This window comes from Buceros rhinoceros, unplaced genomic scaffold (assembly GCF_000710305.1).
Source record: "Buceros rhinoceros silvestris isolate BGI_N320 unplaced genomic scaffold, ASM71030v1 scaffold4014, whole genome shotgun sequence".
In the NCBI taxonomy this organism is placed as follows: Eukaryota; Metazoa; Chordata; class Aves; order Bucerotiformes; family Bucerotidae; genus Buceros; species Buceros rhinoceros.
The window spans coordinates 24,310-42,327 of NW_010406476.1; the positions used below are offsets into that span (position 1 = coordinate 24,310).

An 18,018-nucleotide genomic window follows, 5' to 3' on the forward strand; every position below is an offset into this window, starting at 1 on the left:
GTTCTTGAAAGCACAGCTGCTGATGCGGCACAGCTGGAGCTTGGATATAAAAGCGACTTTCCAAATCAGTCACCCTAAAAACCTCAGCCCTGACAAGCAGCTGAATTCAGGAAAAGGCCCCAGCTTACAGAGGGTGTTACAGCATTCCCCTTACACTGAAAAACCTTGACTTCAATAACCTTCAGTCGCAATGTCCCAAGTCACCCTTTGAAAAGTCTCCCTCCTGCCACAGTACTTTGACAAAACATACCTTGACCCCAGTCAACAGCCAGATAGAAAATGGGAAGCTGAAGTAAGGAGGGAGTGGGGACTTGGGCCCATACAGTACAAAAATCCCTCAACTACTCCCCAGCAGCAAATAAAAATCTCTGGATTTGCAAAGCACAGACACGATGCAACGTGGCGGAGCTCCACATAGTACCTGTCCAGAGTCCCACTGCAAAGGGATGTTACGGACTGGCAACCGCCCGCGGAAATGCACAGCACATGGTTTGGTCAATGGCAAGAAAAGATAAAGGTGCTTTAGTTTTGGGGAGGGGCAAGAGTCCAAATCAGATTAGAATGTAAACTTGGGTGGAAAAGGGACAGCTTAATCCAGATGAGCTGAACTTCCCAGAAACTCTTCATTATGTACCATCACTTAGATCCGCTCTCTATCCCAGGCCAGTCAGGGTTTGCCCCTGGGAAATCTGAGAGAGCTCAGCTTTACACGGGATATACGAGCTATGTGTAACTGCGGTCTTGCAGCTCAGACTCTAGAGCTTTCTGGCCATTGACAACACACTCAGGACAGAAAGACAGTAAAAAGTGAGCCACCAAAAAAAAAAAAAAATCAAAAGAGAATAACAAATACAATCTCAGCACCTTCCACAGAGTAACAGAACAAGCTGCAGTAAAACAACTCCTCTCTCTTCACAGCAGAGATTAACAACAGCTCAGCAACAGACCACGGAAACAACCCAGACGGTTTAAAAGCCAGGAGGAGCAGGTCAAACTTGTGCTCGGGAAGGTGTCACAAAGCCAAGTAACCAGGTAAGATTCTGTATTGTTTTTTTAAACTATGCAATAGGTAATAAATCAGACTAATACTCTGCTTAACTGTGCTGTTAAAATTTCAGATTTATGGCCTGGCTGCAGAAACAGTGTCAGGAGTGGCTGGGATGGGAGGGAAAAGTCTTGGTATTTGCTGTGAATATTACCCTAGTCGAGACAGTCTCTGTGCGGTAAGTGTATGCAGTTAATAGTGATAAGGTATTCTCAAATTTGTCATTAGTTTTGATTAAATTAGTTGTGGAATTAGTCACGTGAAAACACTGGCTGCCCTGTTCCTATTGGGAAATGGGAATTTAGGAACTGACATCCTCAGTCTATATAATACAGATATCCCAGCCTGTGTGGGTTCTTTTGTTGTTCAGGCCCCTCTAGTACCTGGGTCACATGGAGGTGTCTTTGGCACAGATTTTTAAGATGAACTTTTAATGAATTTTTCTATCTCGAATATGAAATTGCAAATATACAAGTCCAAATAAGTGCATTACACATTTACTGAGCCATCCTGTAGCACTTCACCTTTTTTTTTTTGTAATTAATTGAATAATTTTTTCATTGCTTTTCGTAGTTTTGTAATGAATTTCGTCAATTATAAACAACGGCGTGGGATGGGAGAGCAAGAGAAGGTAGCTGAACTAGAAGCTGGTTCATCGAGGCTTACTGAGGCGGCCGTGGAGAGGCAGTGGTGGCGGCTGGCTGCATACTGGGACACCACCTCTGGAAGCCTGTGGGCTTGAGGTGAGGGACTCAGTAGGGCTTTTTCCTAGAGCAGCTGGAGAGAAGGTTCTGCACTGTTCTTAGGGCATCAGGTCAACTAGGGTACTAGGGGCTTACTACTGATATACACAAAAAATGGAAAACCGCTGCCCAGGGGAAGAGGGAGGGATTGTTCCCTCCTTAAAGCAAACACCTTTCTCTGCCTTCAGCAGATGGGATAGCCTGTCGGCTCTTCTGAGTGTCACTATCCCCTGCATACAGACTAGTCCTTTATCATACGGACTAGTCCTTTATCGTATAAACTAGTTCACACCTACAGACTAGTCCTACATTTTCATCTTCTGTTGCTTCACAGGCAGGTGAATTGCCCTCAGGCGACTCACTTTTGACGAGATTAAACTACAAGAAAACACACGGTAATGAATATTACTTGTCAAACGGGTTGTTTAAGCTACATTATATTAGTTTAAAACACATACTATTAAAACTATTTGACGTTAGCTTAAGTCAGTTGGTTACTCATGCAGGTTAGAACCGCCAAGCACCTTTCCATATTAGGAAGTTTTAGTCCCAGTATGATCCCTTTACTCCTTGGATAAAAAAAAGGTTTTAAAATGCATCAGACAGACATATTTCTGCAGAAATTTGTGTAATAACCAGTGTTGGGATACTGCCCTGCTGCCGGCCAGCGGAGGTTTGTGACTCGCGTGTGTACAAACAGACAGCACGGTCACCCTGAACAGCGTGTGGCACACGGGTAACCCCTTGCTGCCTGCGTGGCGAGGGATGGCCAAGTATTGCCAGGAGAGGATGGCTGGACCTTGGCAGTCTGCCACATGTAAGCATAAATGGCTTTACAGGAAGTTCTTCACATGCTGCAATTTCTCAAGGAAGTATTACAGCAAATAAGTAGAATAAAGAATTCCAGGAGTCTATAAATAGTTGCTCAAAATCCTAGTTATTTCTGGGTTTTTTTCTGAATTTTCAGATGTCTGCATCCTAAAATGGTTTGAAGAGATTACCAGAAGTTTTGACTGACCCAAACATTAATTTTTAATAAAACAAAATGCAATGTGGGCATTTTTAATATATTTTTTTCTCACAAGAACTCATCTGTTGCAACAAGTTCCACAAAAATCCAGACTTTAGAGGAAGGTACTTATGATCTTTCCTTAAATAATAAAACTCCGTTAGCCCTACTTTTTATTTCAAGAAAACAGCAGAGCTAAAATAAATTCTAGAAGTATAATCATAGTGTTTGCTGCACTGGAATCACAGAGCTGGATACGATGTTTACTGTGCTAAGCCAGTTTGGGTCAGGTCAGTATTTGCACGAAAGCTTTCTATTTTTGTTTGCTCTCTTTAAGACTGTGTTTTGGATGCATTGCACCCTGTAAATTTGATAAGCTATGATTTCTGGGACTCATACCAGCCTGGGGACACTCTCAGTTGTGGGCACATCACTAATTTAAAGTAAGAAGAACTCCTCATTTTGTATTCGCACCATTAGTTGCACAGAATTATTTCTTTTTAAGGTCCTTATTACTGACAGTAGCAGTGAACTTGGGAGATTAATATTAGCATCTGGAACTCCTGAGTCGTAGTGCACAGTAATGAACGCTGGCCGATGCTCTTGGAGTCCCCCTGACAGCTACTATCCCTCAAATTTTCCCTAGTGAACAAAGTGCCCAGCTGAAGGTTTGGGCTTTATTTAAATGGGGCAATTAGGCAGCTCTGTTACAATTGAAATATTCCTAGGGTCGTGAATTCCTGTACAACAGCGAACAAAAGAAAACTACACAGTGACAGCACGTTTGGGACAGTTTCCCAGCCAGCGTACGGCAAGCCCCCTCCCTCGCCCCCCGAGAACCCACCTATTCCTCGCAGCGCTCCAGCTATCATGCTCAACCACCATTCTCTGCTCACTCTGTGTTTGCTGTGTACTGTATGGTGCGGTATTGTACCGGCTGTGCCTTTAGACTGTAAGCTCCTCGGGACAGGGACCTGTTATGTGTTTGGCACACTTCACCTATTGTACAGCGCCGAGTACTCCAGCGCTATATAAATAATAAATAAAAAATAATAATTGTAGCTCCAGTTGTTTCCTCCACAAATTTTTTCTAGGTGGCAACATAAAAATTATATTCGTCATTTCTTTTTCCTAAATGTTTGTTTCTTATTTCTACTATAGGCATGGCTCAGTGATTTCAGGAAAAGGTAGCTCAAGCTTTTTTGTTAACAGAGGAGACATGTGCTTTGCTATTTGCAAGTGCAGGGGAGCTCTAGGTAGCACGAAAGAGCAGGGTCCTAGCTGCACCTTCATTTATAAAGCAGCCAGTACAGCTTGGGAGCTATGTAAATCTTATATTTAGAAGCTCAGTTTGCTGCTCCGTGCCATTTCCAAAGGTCAGAGAGTTGATGTGTCTAATGATTAGTTGGCAAGATGCTCCCTGCACAGAAGAAAGCAAGTACATTAGTAAACCATCCCTGCACGCCTACTCAGAAGGGAACTATGCGGGATGCAGCTCGGTGAGTTCAGCGGCTCGGTCTCTGAAATCACTGGGTGAACTTCTAAAATATACTAGTCCTGAGCTAGGTAAGGGGGTAAGTTACTGAAAGCTGAGGACGATAACCAAGGTCTATTCACTGGTTAGTGACTTGTTATTATTGTGGGCAAAGGTTGACCTGAAGCAGGATATTGTGAAAAAAATGCCAGACAATTAGCATAAAACACGTATAAAAGGAGGGTGAAGGAATAGGGTGGGGAGGAGGGAGAAGGTAAACCAACATTTAGACTTCTTTTGACAGTGCCTTGTCTTCCATTAGATTAACTATGGTTCAGCGACATTGCCTATCCTAAATCTCGATTGTAACAAAGTCCCAGTTAGGACCAACGTTGAATAACAAAGGCTTACAGCAATTTGTCACTAGTAGAGTGCAAACCTTTAGGAAACTAGACTGGCCAATCAAGTAATTAAACACTGGCCATCTGAAGATATGCTTTACGATTTTAAATAGTTGTCATCTGCCAAACCAATTTGACAACAGTTAAAATTGTATTTTTTTATGTTAAAAGTTCCTTGCAATGCAGATGTCTATTAGCAACATAGAATAGTGTACTGTACATCTGCAGCCAAAAAAACTGAACCACTTTGCACTGAAGTTTTCCAAAATATAAAGCTCTGTTCAGAAGCAAGCACCACTAGACAGACATGTCACAACACTGCGTTACAAGATGCATCACCCACTCACTGTAGTAGGCCCTAAGTCCTACCCCTAAATTTTAATACTTTCGGTTCCATATACGTTGTAACCTTCTCTATAAGTTGCTAAATTCTGGGTATTCTGCGAGGAAGTTGGGTTAAAAGTCTGTGCACTCTTTGCCACCTTCATTCGTTTCGCCTCTGCCCTGGACTTGTAACAGAACTCTATCAAAGCCACCAGCATTGCCAAGCCCAAGCCTCCAACCAGAATGTAGAAGACTCCAGCAACGTTGCTGAGACTCAAGGCACTCGTCTTGTCCTGGGGAAACAGAAGTGACACAGTTAACCCTGGAAAACAGACCCCCCCCAAGAGCACAAGCTACACGTTAAAATATTGGAAATAGTTTAGCTGAAATTAAACGACAGTTGTTTACACACTTCTCACAAAATTTGATCTATCTGGATCTATAAGACATATTTTAAGCACCTAGTTTTCCTGGGTGGCATAAATAAACGTTGTAAGTATACTGCCAGCATATCAGGATGTCCTTGCTTGCTTACTGCAAAGCATTACTTCCACTAAGTGGAGAGTTAAACAATGTCACGTCTAGCTCTCTTTAGGGGACATTTAGCACTGATATGAAACTGCGTTTACATAAAGGTCTTTAGAAGCCTTAGATTTCAGAAATCCATTTATACCAGAAAAGACTCTGCTTGATCTTTACAAAACCAGTAATTGGACTTGTGGTAGGCATTGCTCTTAATTTAAAACATCCAGACTGAGTTTTTGATACTTAAATGACAGCTGAAAATAACTTGTGAGGCTTAAGCTCTTACTCGGAACAAACACTTCCTTTGAAAGCGCACACTACCATACACATCGTGAGATATTTGCCTCTTACCGATTACTGTATATTGTTTCTATCTTATAATAGATTCAGTTCTGGCACATGCCCACGGACTATTAAGGCTCAGTAATGGCATAATTTAAAATAGCGATTTATGAAATCTCACACAGTATTTGTAATTCAGACAACAGTGAGAACTTTCTTTGGCAAATTATTAAACACACATAATTTTATAAATTATCACCTTCATGGATGTACTGTACTAAATAACTATTCTACATTTCTCTATACTTCACTGATTAGCTATGAATCATATTCTTCGATTTGAAATCCACGTGCATTTTTAGCACAGTTCTCGAGGAACTCTCTCAGGATTGACTTTCAGAAACTACATTGTGCGCCTTAAGATACTTATAGAGCTTTATTCTTATGCAGACTATATCACCTTTTCCTAAAGTAAGGACAGTACTTAACTTCTGATTGTAATCTCTATGAGATTTTAACTTACGAAGAATGCAAAATCTCTGGATGTTTAATTTAAAGAGGCACTATTTATTGTGTAATCGGTAGATCAGCACAGCGACAATTCCCAGGAATGGACAGAGGTGCTCGGGGCTTATAGCTGGGACCTGTTTTGTCTCTCTTTGTAGCTGGCTAAGAGGACTCTGAGTATCTTGGAGGTGAGGCGTTCCTCTGGTGGCAACGGCTAACATGGTGCTTGCAAAGGAAGAGGAGGGAGGACTGAGAAAGACCTGATAAATGTGGTGGATTGAGGCTTTCTCAGCTGTCCTTTACAGCTTTCTGCCATCCTCTTAGGCAATTTTCACTCCTTTCTCCGATGTGCTGGGAATCTGTTTCCCAGGCTGCTTTTACCTGCAACCCATCAGGGTGACCCTCGGGGCACACAGGCAGTTGCTGCCCCTCGTGCTTTCCTTTTAGCTCTGGACGGCACAGGCTGCTGCAGAGACAGACTCCGCCAAGAAACTTCAGACTCTCCAAATACAGGGCTGGCACTGACTGTGATGCTTCCCAGCCACCAGAAAATACCCGCTTCTGCGTTTGTCCCCAAGTAGAGAGAAACAGAGAAGGCTCCATTCCCCGGCGCTGTCAGGATTAGTGTTTGGGAATGGATGAGGGTAAACACTGGATGCTGTGGAAAGCTATTAATTACCAAACCCTTTCACTTCAAGACTCAAGCGGTGTTCCCTGGCTCTTCGAGGAACCAGGGACCTTCCTAAAGGCAGCCAGGCACAGCCACCCTGGGGAGAGATGGAAGGCAATCCTTCCTGCTAGCATTTTTCCTTTTCAGAAAACCGCTGAGGGAGGCCATCTCCAAAAGGAGAAGGTGTGGAGGAGGAAACAACTAACCCAATTTGCCTCCCCACCAGAACTCTCCAAACTGCCCTGTGACTCTTCAACAGATGCCCTGAATCCTGAATATGGAGGACGATGTTTGGTGATTTATGTCACTGAAGACTTTCAAAAGCAATAGTGCTTCTTTAAATTAAAGTGTGACCCCCGTGAATGTGGGGCAAAGCTTATTCGTTCTGTGTCTACAGCTGCTTATTTTATTTCTTAGTCATTTTGTTTATTACTTCCTTTACTGCTTTGTGAACACGATCGTAGGTCCCGAACTGCAGCGACTGACCTTACTTCCAGAGTCCTTGGGTCCACATTCACCTTTATCGTACCACCATTTGTTTTTCAGCTTGTCTAAGACGCCTGCCTCACTGAGTTTCAAAACGGCAAGGTTTACAGGAGTTCTTCACGTGGAAAATAACATAAATAACATTATATATGTTATTTTATGTTATTCAAGTAAAACTACATAGAATCGCATTGCAAAGTGACAGAGCAGAGGCCACAGTGGGTGCTATGTCATGTACTGTTGGCCCAGGTTTAGAGACAGACATATGACCGGGACCTGCTCCATCGCTTTAGGTAACAGGCACATACTGCTGGGGAAGGTTTGTAAAGAAATAGTATGCAATTACTGTGAACCCAAAACTATTGGCTTAGACATATTAACAACATAACCTTCAGAGACACGTATAATACAACTGGAAACAGGACTTCAGAAACATAGTCATTTGTGTTCCTTGCTTTCAATCTGGTTTTAGTTTGTACGCATACAAACTCATAACATGATTTGGCGACAGCTATTTCATTTACTGCCCTCAAAATTATCCTGGCAATAGAGAGGAGATGCTTCGTGCAGTTTGCTGCCCATAACCGCTCGGCACAGACCTGTCATCAGGTCTGCATGCAGAGAACCTGGGGGGAGAGCTTCAACGCCCTTATCCTCAGCTAAGAAGAACATGACATTTTCATTTAAAATTCAGCATTTTTCCTTAAATCTCACTTACTCACATAAGTCTTTCAAAGGTCCCAGGCTGATGATAAATTAGTACTTGGAATATCTTCTCTTAGTAATGGTATTTGCTGCGGGAGACGTAACAGAGTTTAATATTGAGACGAAACCTAATCTGATGCCTCAAAGACAGGAACCGCTATGGGTTTACACTGGGGTTATGTAAACTCCGTGAATATTCTCGGAGTATTATGGCAATGCCCCACTTTATGCAGTTGTACCAGTCGGACTTATCTTATGTACTTTCCACTCGGAATCGTTGGCTGTCCAGTTCTTAATGTGGTAGGAATATGCGTATCTATTTATGTGCAGGTGTGCATGAAAACACAATATATATCAGAGAAGGAGGGAGGTGAGTAGAAATGGCATGTGATAGATAGCCCTTTGGTGATGTTATATGACACAGGACCTGATCCTGTGTGTGCCAGCAGATTCCTATGGGAAAATTAATCTCTCATAATACACCAAAATCCATGAGTTGCTAAAACATTAACTCCCGAATTCAAGGCTTAATAAATAAATAACCAGTGCAAGCATTGATTAGTGTAGTGTAACTGAACCTACTAAAATAGTTACTATGGAAGATAAAAGGGGCTTTTTATAATCTATCGCTTGTTTAACTGGAAATTCCCGGTATTAATGTATTTGTGCTTGTTTGTATGTATGTATTTAATACATAAATAACAGCTCCTGAAGCTCGTACGCTACTCTTAGCTTTAGGGATTCTGAGTTTTCACGCATTCTGATTACTTTGTAGATATACAAAAAGGGGGGAATTCACCTCAAATCATCTTTTTCACCCTGAAGTTATGCCCCAAGAATTGGCTGCCTGTCTAGTCCTCCCTGCAGTCGAGGGACAAGGATAGGTAGGTCCCAAAGGTGGGCTGAGATACCAGCTTTAACACAGGATGAAGCATTCTGCCGAGATGCCTGTCTCTTTTCATTGGCTACTCAGGAAGCCTCAGAGCAATGACAATTTTTCACAGCTACAGCTGGGTGAGAGGATTCCCCAGGACTCTCAAGTGATCCCTTTAAGTAAAGGAAATGCTTCATCCACTTTCCAAATCCTACACATTCATATGGAATACTCTGCTTCTAGAACAGAAAATGCCTATTTCTTGATCTTTTCCAGTATTCACACACACATTTTGCCTTCATGCTTCCTGGCAGCAGGTTCTGCAGGTTGGTAGTGGAATATGAGAGTCCCACAGCTGTGAAATGAGCGGGTAGCAGATTGGGATGCTGCCTAGCTGCCTGTCAATATGATCCTCTGTTTGCTTCCAGTACAAGTGCAAAATAATAAAGATTTTTTGGATAGCCATCATCTGTAACATGTCACGCACTGGCACTGAGCCCCATTTCGGTGCTCCTAGTTCCCAGCAGTGTCATGGAGCTGGTTATGACAAAGGTAAGGGACATTCCGGCACTGTTCTCACATAGAAAATCAGAAGCCTGTGCAGTTGTTACTTATTAAACGGATTAAAATGATAATTTGGATTTGATATGAACTATCAAGAGCAGCAACAAGTTGGGACAAGTCAGAAAACAGATGTCTCCCAGTTCTGTGCTCGGATTTTCAGCGCTAACAATATAGTTATACAAAGCCTGATACAGGCAGGGAATTTTTTCTTTGCAGCTGTACTTCCTTTAACATCATGCTTTGTGCATTGCCTCTGTGAGGAAGCTCTCTGGTTTTCCTGTGTGAAAAGCAATTGATTTCATGCTTAAAATTGCCGTGCTCTCCTCAGTACTTAAGTATATGCCATGGCAGCGGGCAGCGGCGATGAGGAAATTCCCACTTTTCACTAAGATGCAGCCAGTGATGCCTCTGGAGCCAGGCCCTTGCTTCTCCTCTCCACTATTTTTGCTGAAATACCTTCTGAATCAAGGCACTGCACAAGCTCCAGGAAACCTGTCCTCTGCCCCTCACTTTCTCACCTGCCTCAGTGAGGCTGCGTGAAGGAGACGTGATGTGCCCTTTACATCTCCCCTCAGACAGTCTGAGCTGTGACAAGGGAGAAGCACTCCCAGATAAATTTAAATTTAAATTTAAAAACATTTCATGCTTTCAGAAACGGATTTTTGTCTCACTTTACACCAGCCAGCTGTGATGGTAAATGTACGTGGTCCAATACAAGAAGCCCCGACTGTGGGGCTGCAGAGTAGAAAAGGAAGATTTCGGTTATGCTTTTTAGAATAACAACTTACACACCTCTTTGCAATCACAGTAAGTGACTGCAGGAGTAGTGATTTTTCATGTATTTTAGGTTTCGTTTTGTTTGGTTTTTTTCATTTTAGTAGGAGATTTTCAACATCTCCCACGGGAGAGTAATGCTCAGATCACCTTGGCTTTTAGGGCAAGTTGGTTATCTCTATGTCTCTTCTTTCTTTGAAAATATCCTCTCCAAATAAGCATAATTATGACACAGACACAGAGATTACGACTTGTTACTGCACAGCTAACCCAATCAGTTAGTGAATAGTCCCACTGATATTAAAGGGGACAGAAACTAGAAATCAGTATGATCTGCTGTATATGAGCAAGGGCAACCTACTCAAGTCACATACAGAGGGTAAATCCAGCACTTGGAATTAAATTCCCCATCAAGTTCAGTCTTGTGCATTTAATATTATAACGGAAAATTACTATAGACTTTTTTTCCCCCAAGTTGATTAGTAATTTCTGAATTACTAATGTTGAGCTAAATCTTCAACTAGAGTAAACTGGCAGAGTTTGTGAAAAGCAATGTAGTTTTTTTGATGGACAGCTGCCAAGAATCTCCACTGTTATATATAAACAGGATCCATCTGCCTCAAATTTGTGTAAGGATCATACATGAGAAATAATGACTAAAATTACCCTTCATAAATGGAGAATAATTTGTCCAATGTAGCCACAGTGCAAAACTGTTGTGTGACAGCACAGGAGACACTTCTTCACTCCTGTGCTGAAGTCAACAGCAGCACAGCCCTACAGCACAGGGATACTGGTTTTCTATCTTTTCATCCTGTTCTAAGCCCTCCTACCTCCTCCCTCGACTCCTTACTCATTTTCTCCTATCCTGTCATCAATCACTTCTTGCTGTTGGAAGGGCTGGTTTTTAAAAGCCTTGGGGTGGATCTTCTGCCAGCAACTTCAGTGAAATCACAGTGCTTTAAAATGGCATTAATGAAGTTCTGATTTACTTGTGTTCAGACAACGAATGGGTAATTATAGCATTTAAATTCCAATACTGAGTGATTCTGAACCCATACAGAATTTGGGCAGACAGAGATTGTAAAAATGCAATCACGAGCGTGCTTTAGGAACGTTTTCATTACCCACTCACGGCTGAGCCATTAAGTGTAAGGTCACTCTCCTTTGCTGAATGAAAACCAAAGGCCATTGAGTTCTCCTGAGGGCTGCCAGCAGAGGCCGAAGGACAGCTTCATCAGCATGGCTCCCTTCCACTCACACTCCCACAAAAACAACGGAGCAGAGCGGCAGAAACTGTGTTTGAATACCTTCCCATGCATCACATGAAATGACGATGGCATACAATTAAGATCTGAGGGAAAACTTTCAAAAGCACCCAAACGACTTGGGGACCTCAGTTTTATCTTCAAACACCACTTAATTGATGAGGTTGCTAAACCTCAGGTGGTTCACGCAGGGTAGCTCTCTGAACTGTCTTTCTGAATTTTGGAAGATTGTTCCTTAAAGGGAACAGTAAATTGGAAGGATAGAGATGACCTTTTAAGAGCACAGACGGGAGGCGGGAGAAATCTTGTTCCTCAGAACACCACAAACCTTTAGAGAACTGCTGTGCTCTCCCGATTTCTATAGTCCTCTGTACTATCATTAATGGTTATTCTGGGTCTCGACTCATACTCTGAGTGGTGAATCTCAAATAGTAACAGCACAGTTATCAGTCGAGTCACAGGTGCTGACAGTAGGAAGCCCCTCTAATTTGGACTGGAGCTGCTAACAAAGCTCAGGGCTTGTTCTTTTTAAATTCATACAATGAAAAGTAGTATTAACTAGAGATGCTTATGAGCTTATTTCAGGACTTGTTGGTAACTGTCAGGTTTACAACAGTGCATGGTGTCCTGGTTATTCCACTAATGATCATTTGCTAGCATATAAAATTAAAATATTTAGAGCTCCATTAATTCAGTAGAAAGGGTCTTACTGCCTTTAATTGATTGGACTACAAGACTGCTCCTGAACAAGAAAATGGATTTTGTAGATGATAAATGGCTAAATAACACTTCAGGGAGTCAGAGTAGCAGTAGTTTAAAAATCAAGATGAGGCTGCAATGCAGAATCTGAGAAGCATGGTAATGCCTGCTCCTCTCCATGGCGTGCCAGGTCCCACTGAACATGGGCAGTGCAGGTGTGTGATGGACCTGGGGTTTCCCAGGAGCTCTGGTACCTCCTACTCACTCAGCTATGCTTGGGAAAAAGTGTGGTAAGGAACAGGCTGAGGTCAGACAGGCTGTATATAGACCTAGGATCGCGGGTTGAGCTCCATCGTGTTCTCCATCCTTTGCTAATACTGACTTGCCCACCGTATCTTCTATTGCATCCTGAACTGCCTGTGTCACTTGTGGCCCATTTCCATTGGCAACGGATTCCTTCCTCCCTCCTGCATTCACAGATCCTCCTTGTTTCTCCAAGGACTGCACTCCTCTCCTTTCTTTTCTGCTTTTACCAGGACGCCTTTTCCTGCCACTTGCCATCACACCAAACTTGGTTCTTCAGCATTTCGAGACATTTCCCTGGTGAAGCCCTGCCCATTCCTCTACCATGAGCAGCTTCCATGTTCTTGCCTCATGACTCAATGCACCAGTGGCTGCTAACCAGGGCATGTCAGTTTAAAGCATCCTCAGTTTGCTATCTAGCTTTTCTCTCACCTTTCAACTGCAGTGGGTTTGTGAGGAGAGTATTCTAAGAAAATGGAGGTATTTTAATGATGTGACTCCCTGTCCGTGACATTTAAAAATATTACATAAACACCCCTCCCCCAGTAGAGCTAAAGTTCAGGCTTGGATGGAGCATATAACAGCAGCACCACGGGAGATTTATGGTTCACTTGTCAACTTTCTTACGAGAAGTTGGTGTCTGCTCCACTTGCAGGTAAGTGCTATCAGGTCTAATATGCCTAAGCACTTTGGGAGAGAAAATAGAGACCATTTCTGAAACTGTGACTGCTGGCGAGCAGAGTGGTGGGGGAAAATAGGTAGAGCAGCAGGATTGAAGGCAAAGTGAAGAGGATTAGGAGACCGGTTCTGGGTGAGCGCAGAACAGCCCAAGGGATGGTCCCTGAGGCCAGGACACAGCATGAAAGAGAAGGAGAACTGAAGAAGGAGAGAAAAGAGTAAGAAATAATATACATAGGCAACTGTAAAGCACACTACACAAACTGTGTGACAAATCAGTCAAATTTAATCATCTATATCTGACTAGCCCTGTGCCTGCACAGTTACCTGTGCAGCATTCTCTTATATATTGTTCACACACAAGCACATAAATAAATATTATTACATGCTGCCTGGCATGGAAGGGGTATTTCTAATACCTTCATCCTCCCGCACTTCACCATCTTCCACTTCCACATCTTTTCAGCATAAGGCAGCTTCCCAAAAGGAAGCTGTGAGAAGGTGAGGAAGCATCGGCACCGGCCATATGGAAGATACAGAAATGCAGGAAGAATAAGAAGCTCTCATCAACTCAGCCTAAATTCAGCCTAAAATCCCTCTCAGATAAATTCTGCCTAGGGAACAACCCTGGATTTCAGTTTGCTGGTGAGATATCAGGAAGAGTCATCATGAAGATATTTTAGCTGAAATTTGTCATCCTAGTTTGGATACTCAAGTGAAAATTGTGATTTGTGCGAGTATCGTTTGTGTCAGTAGCGGATTCCTGAGCCTGGACCATGCGTTTGATTACTGCTAGGAGGCAGTTACACTAATTTTCACCCTTTTCATCTCCTATCTCTGAAAAATATTTTGGGTAATACCATATAGTAGCAAAAAAGTCTGACCTGGTATTTTCTTCTGAAGGTTTCAAACTGCTTGTTCAGAAGAACAAGCTTGAAAAAGGCTCATCGTGATTTCAGAAGATGCAGGTGTCTGAACGCTGGTGATTGATCTCACAGCAGAGACTGTTTACGAGTTTCCCTTGGGCTGCTTAAACAAATGCAAATATTTTTGCTTTGACAGTAATTGCATACACCTAGATTTCAACTGCAGGTACCAGCAGATCTGCGCTACTGGCGAAGCTGGTTTTTGTCGCAGGTAAAACCCCAGCAGATGCACCAATTACTTTACATACTGTTTACCCGCTTTTGGTGACATTGAGGCTAACCTTGGAGTCACCTCCCCCGCTGCCACATTCTCCTTTGTCGTACCACCATTTGTTTTTCAATTTGTCCAAGAGGCCTTGTTCATTCAGTTTTAAAACTGCGAGGTTAACAGCATTTCTTGAAACGATAAAACATATTTTGTAAGAAACTGCACAGCTGTTAAGATGTTAGAAGGAATGAGGACTTAAGCTGTTTATAAGCTTGATCCACACACTAAATAAACCTCTCATTTCCATATTTCAAAGCCCTTGGCAGCACAAATAATACTTTCAAATGTGAAAAATGTGTTTCCGGTGTAGAAATGATTTTCAAAATGGCTTGGATTTTAATATGAAAGTTCTATCAACCAACCAAAACTATTTTTGTAAAATGATGATAAAACTCTGCCTAGAAGTATAAATTATTTACAAAGACTTATTTAAATCTGTGTTTAGAATGTGTTTAGTGTGGGCCCAGGCTGATTTTTCACACAGATGGGAAAAACGTGTTCCCATATACTAAAGAAGCAAGCTCCAGACAGCCGCTGCTAGACGCTGCCAGTCACGGTGTCACATACAGTTTTAACACGCAGCACTTCAAAGTGATCCTGCTCAAGCTCTGGGCTAAGGCTCTGGAAACAGGCACGGCGAGGCGGAGGTGAAGAGGAGTGCCGGCAGCTTGCACGCTGACTGTGATGCTGTCAGTCAGTAGAAAACAGTGCCAGGAGTCCTGCCCGTCTGAAGCTTCATCACCTGCTGTAGGCATGTCCGTACATTTGGGATGCAGGCTCTAGAGTCCTGCTCCTTTTGCACAGTAGAGGCTTATCTGAAGTGGAAGAGCTGGGGTCTAGCTTAGTGCTGTTCCTCCAGGGACTGCCAGGCTATCCTGGGAGAGCACCTTGTCTCCCAGCCTGAAGGTGTGAGGGAAGAAGGTGGCCATGGAGGGCATCCTTTCTGAAGAAACCTGGGGACAGTGCAACCAAGCAGAAGCTCAAGCACTGGGAAGACCAAATCCAGCCCATTTTCTGGGTGCTAAGATACAAGCAGGTAGCTGGGACATCCGAGGACTTTTCCCGGGAGGGTTTATACATGTTATGCTACCACTGGATGAAAGACAAATCCTGCATTTCTAGCAGCACAGTAGCATAGGCACGACAGACTGAAAGGGGCTCCGTGAACCTGATATCTTCCATCTCAAGTTTTAAGTGCTCTATTTTCATATGAGAGAACTAACAGAGAGATACTTTGGATCTGTGCAGGCAGAGGGGGCTTGCCAACATGAAGGGAGAGTCACTGCTTCTGTATGACCTCCAGGCTGCTGGGAGCGCACTGAAACTCAGGCAAGAAAGGGACACAGCTGGTCCTAGGATGGGGTTGCTTCCATGCAAGCTCAGAGGTCTTCCTTTAGGTGTCCAGGGCACATTAAGACTGGATGGCAGAGGGTGGACAGTATAGATGACCATATAAACCCCAAGGTAAGGCACCTGGATTTATTATAGGAACTACACTCACTGTATCACATTTTAAAATCAGTTGACAACTAAGCTGCCAAGGCACTTTTTCAGCCTTCATCACCTCCTTTGCACTTGTTAAGTGTATGGCTTCCGATCTTTATTGCTAAGAGCCTCAACAGTCATGTATCCTAACAACTCCATCAATATTTATCCATAATTCATCATAATAAATTCTTTTCTTCTTCTTTTCATGTTCAGAGGTTCCCAGTGCATCCATGCCTATCAGGCAGGTGCTGGATGTCTGACCACCCTTGCTTGTGGATCTGCAGAGGCATCTGGAGCAGTGGCATCATATCCTTGGAGCACCACTCATCTCCAAAGGGAGAGAAGTATCTGTGAGGTGCCAGTAGATTAATTACTGCTCTTCATGGACAATATGCAGTTGAGAAAGATGGAGGTTCTCTCTCTGAACTTGTTTAATGCTATCAAGATCTGTCTGTCAGGGTTGAGTGAGACTTGGCAAAAGCTGTATCGGTCAAAGGCATCTTCCCCTCATCAATTATGAGAGGATGCAACACCTTCAAAGCACCTAGAGAAGGGTTGGGGAAGAGAGATCCTCTGGTGGCAGGGCTCCATAAGACCTTATGGCACCAGAAGCCAGTGGGGCTTGTGATTCACCTAGTCTCTGGTCCCCGGGAGTCCCTTCTCGTCTTAGAATGGAAATTTTTTCTCCCTCTTTAGGAGAGCTATCTTCCTGGCAGCCAGGATTTCACAACTTATGGAGCATTCCTTACAACACTGGCCCATTTGTGGGACAAATGTCAGCTTCAGAGCATACCTTCACTGTCTTTTAGCTTTTCATAGAGCGCCTGCTGGAATCGAGACAGATCTTCACTGGCTGGTCATCAAGTTTGGAAACTGCCTGTGTGTAGATCTGACTTTACCTAGCTGCACTCTAGTTACCTTTATATGAGATTTTCGATACAGATGAAGTAATTGCTTGTCTGTCCCCGAAAGTGCCAATGAGAACGGCCGGCTGTAGTGGGGGGGATAACAGACTGCTCCGTGTGGATAAAGCTTTAAGGGGAATTTAGCAGCCAGGCTGACAAATGCGATTGTGTTAGTAAGTGCTGTAATTATGGTTCATGCTCCAGAGGGAGAGGAGCAACTGCAAAATTGGAAGGGAATTGTTCATTTGTCCCTTTTGTTCTTGGAAGCAATTGCTTTTGAACCAGTCATATTTACTCCAGATTCTTCCTACTCAGCTTTTAGTTATACAGCCTGTGCTTTCGTCCTGTTTGCCTCACTCAGAAGCGTAACTGTGTGCCAGCCTTGACACTTTACAGACAAATTTCCAGTACGCTAAATGTAAATTTTACCTTTGTAAGGACAATGGGACTGAGCCACAGATGAAAGATAACCCCACAAACGCTATTCCTTTGACATTGACCAACGTTACTCTGAAAATGGTTTAGGTATATAGCTCAAGCCTGCTGTCTACAAAGTCAATGTGAAACCTCCTCCCTTTGACAGGAACCAAACCAAGGTATAATTTAAAGCTGCTATGTCTAATTGTCACGCTGGGTGGCAATAACATAAACAGCTGCTTTGACAGTGCTACAGATGCGGGCAGGAGTGATCACTCACATGAAAAATGAGATGTATCTCAAGGAATATCACTCTCAATTCAACGAGCCACTTAAACACAGTCTTATTTTAAAGCAGATGGGAAGCTCTATCAATCACTATCTGTAAAAGCATCTTCATACCATTTCCCCTAAGCTGTAGGCTCTCAAGTATGAACGCTAAAACTCATTGAATTGGACAAAAGTCCTTGTGCTGAAGTCCTTTGAGAGTTTTTTTTTCCCCAATCTTTATTTTATCTGGGGTGAAGATGTTACCCGATAATTTAAAACTTCTTTTTTCCAGGTTTTTCAAGTTAATGTCTACTTATCTGGATATTCTAAGATGAATAAAAACCAACTAGGTAGATTTTTCTTTTTACAAATAACAAAAGTTTTCATATTTAATTTCCACGTTGAAGGGAAAG

General features: G+C 42.8%; 1 protein-coding gene across 2 annotated transcripts in view; it reads right to left on the reverse strand.

Annotated features, from left to right (window-relative positions):
• GRIA4 (glutamate receptor, ionotropic, AMPA 4) overlaps positions 1–18,018 on the reverse strand; it is a 93,460-nt gene that overhangs the window by 2,749 nt on the left and 72,693 nt on the right. The window contains exons 11-12 of one of the 2 annotated variants that reach the window (XM_010134103.1): positions 7,467–7,581; positions 5,155–5,289 (exon numbers count right to left, since the gene is read on the reverse strand). In XM_010134103.1, the coding sequence (XP_010132405.1) occupies positions 5,155–5,289; positions 7,467–7,581 (250 nt within the window). Of the gene's footprint in view, positions 1–5,154; positions 5,290–7,466; positions 7,582–14,538; positions 14,654–18,018 lie in introns of both variants that reach the window. The other variant, XM_010134101.1, reaches the window with a different exon arrangement.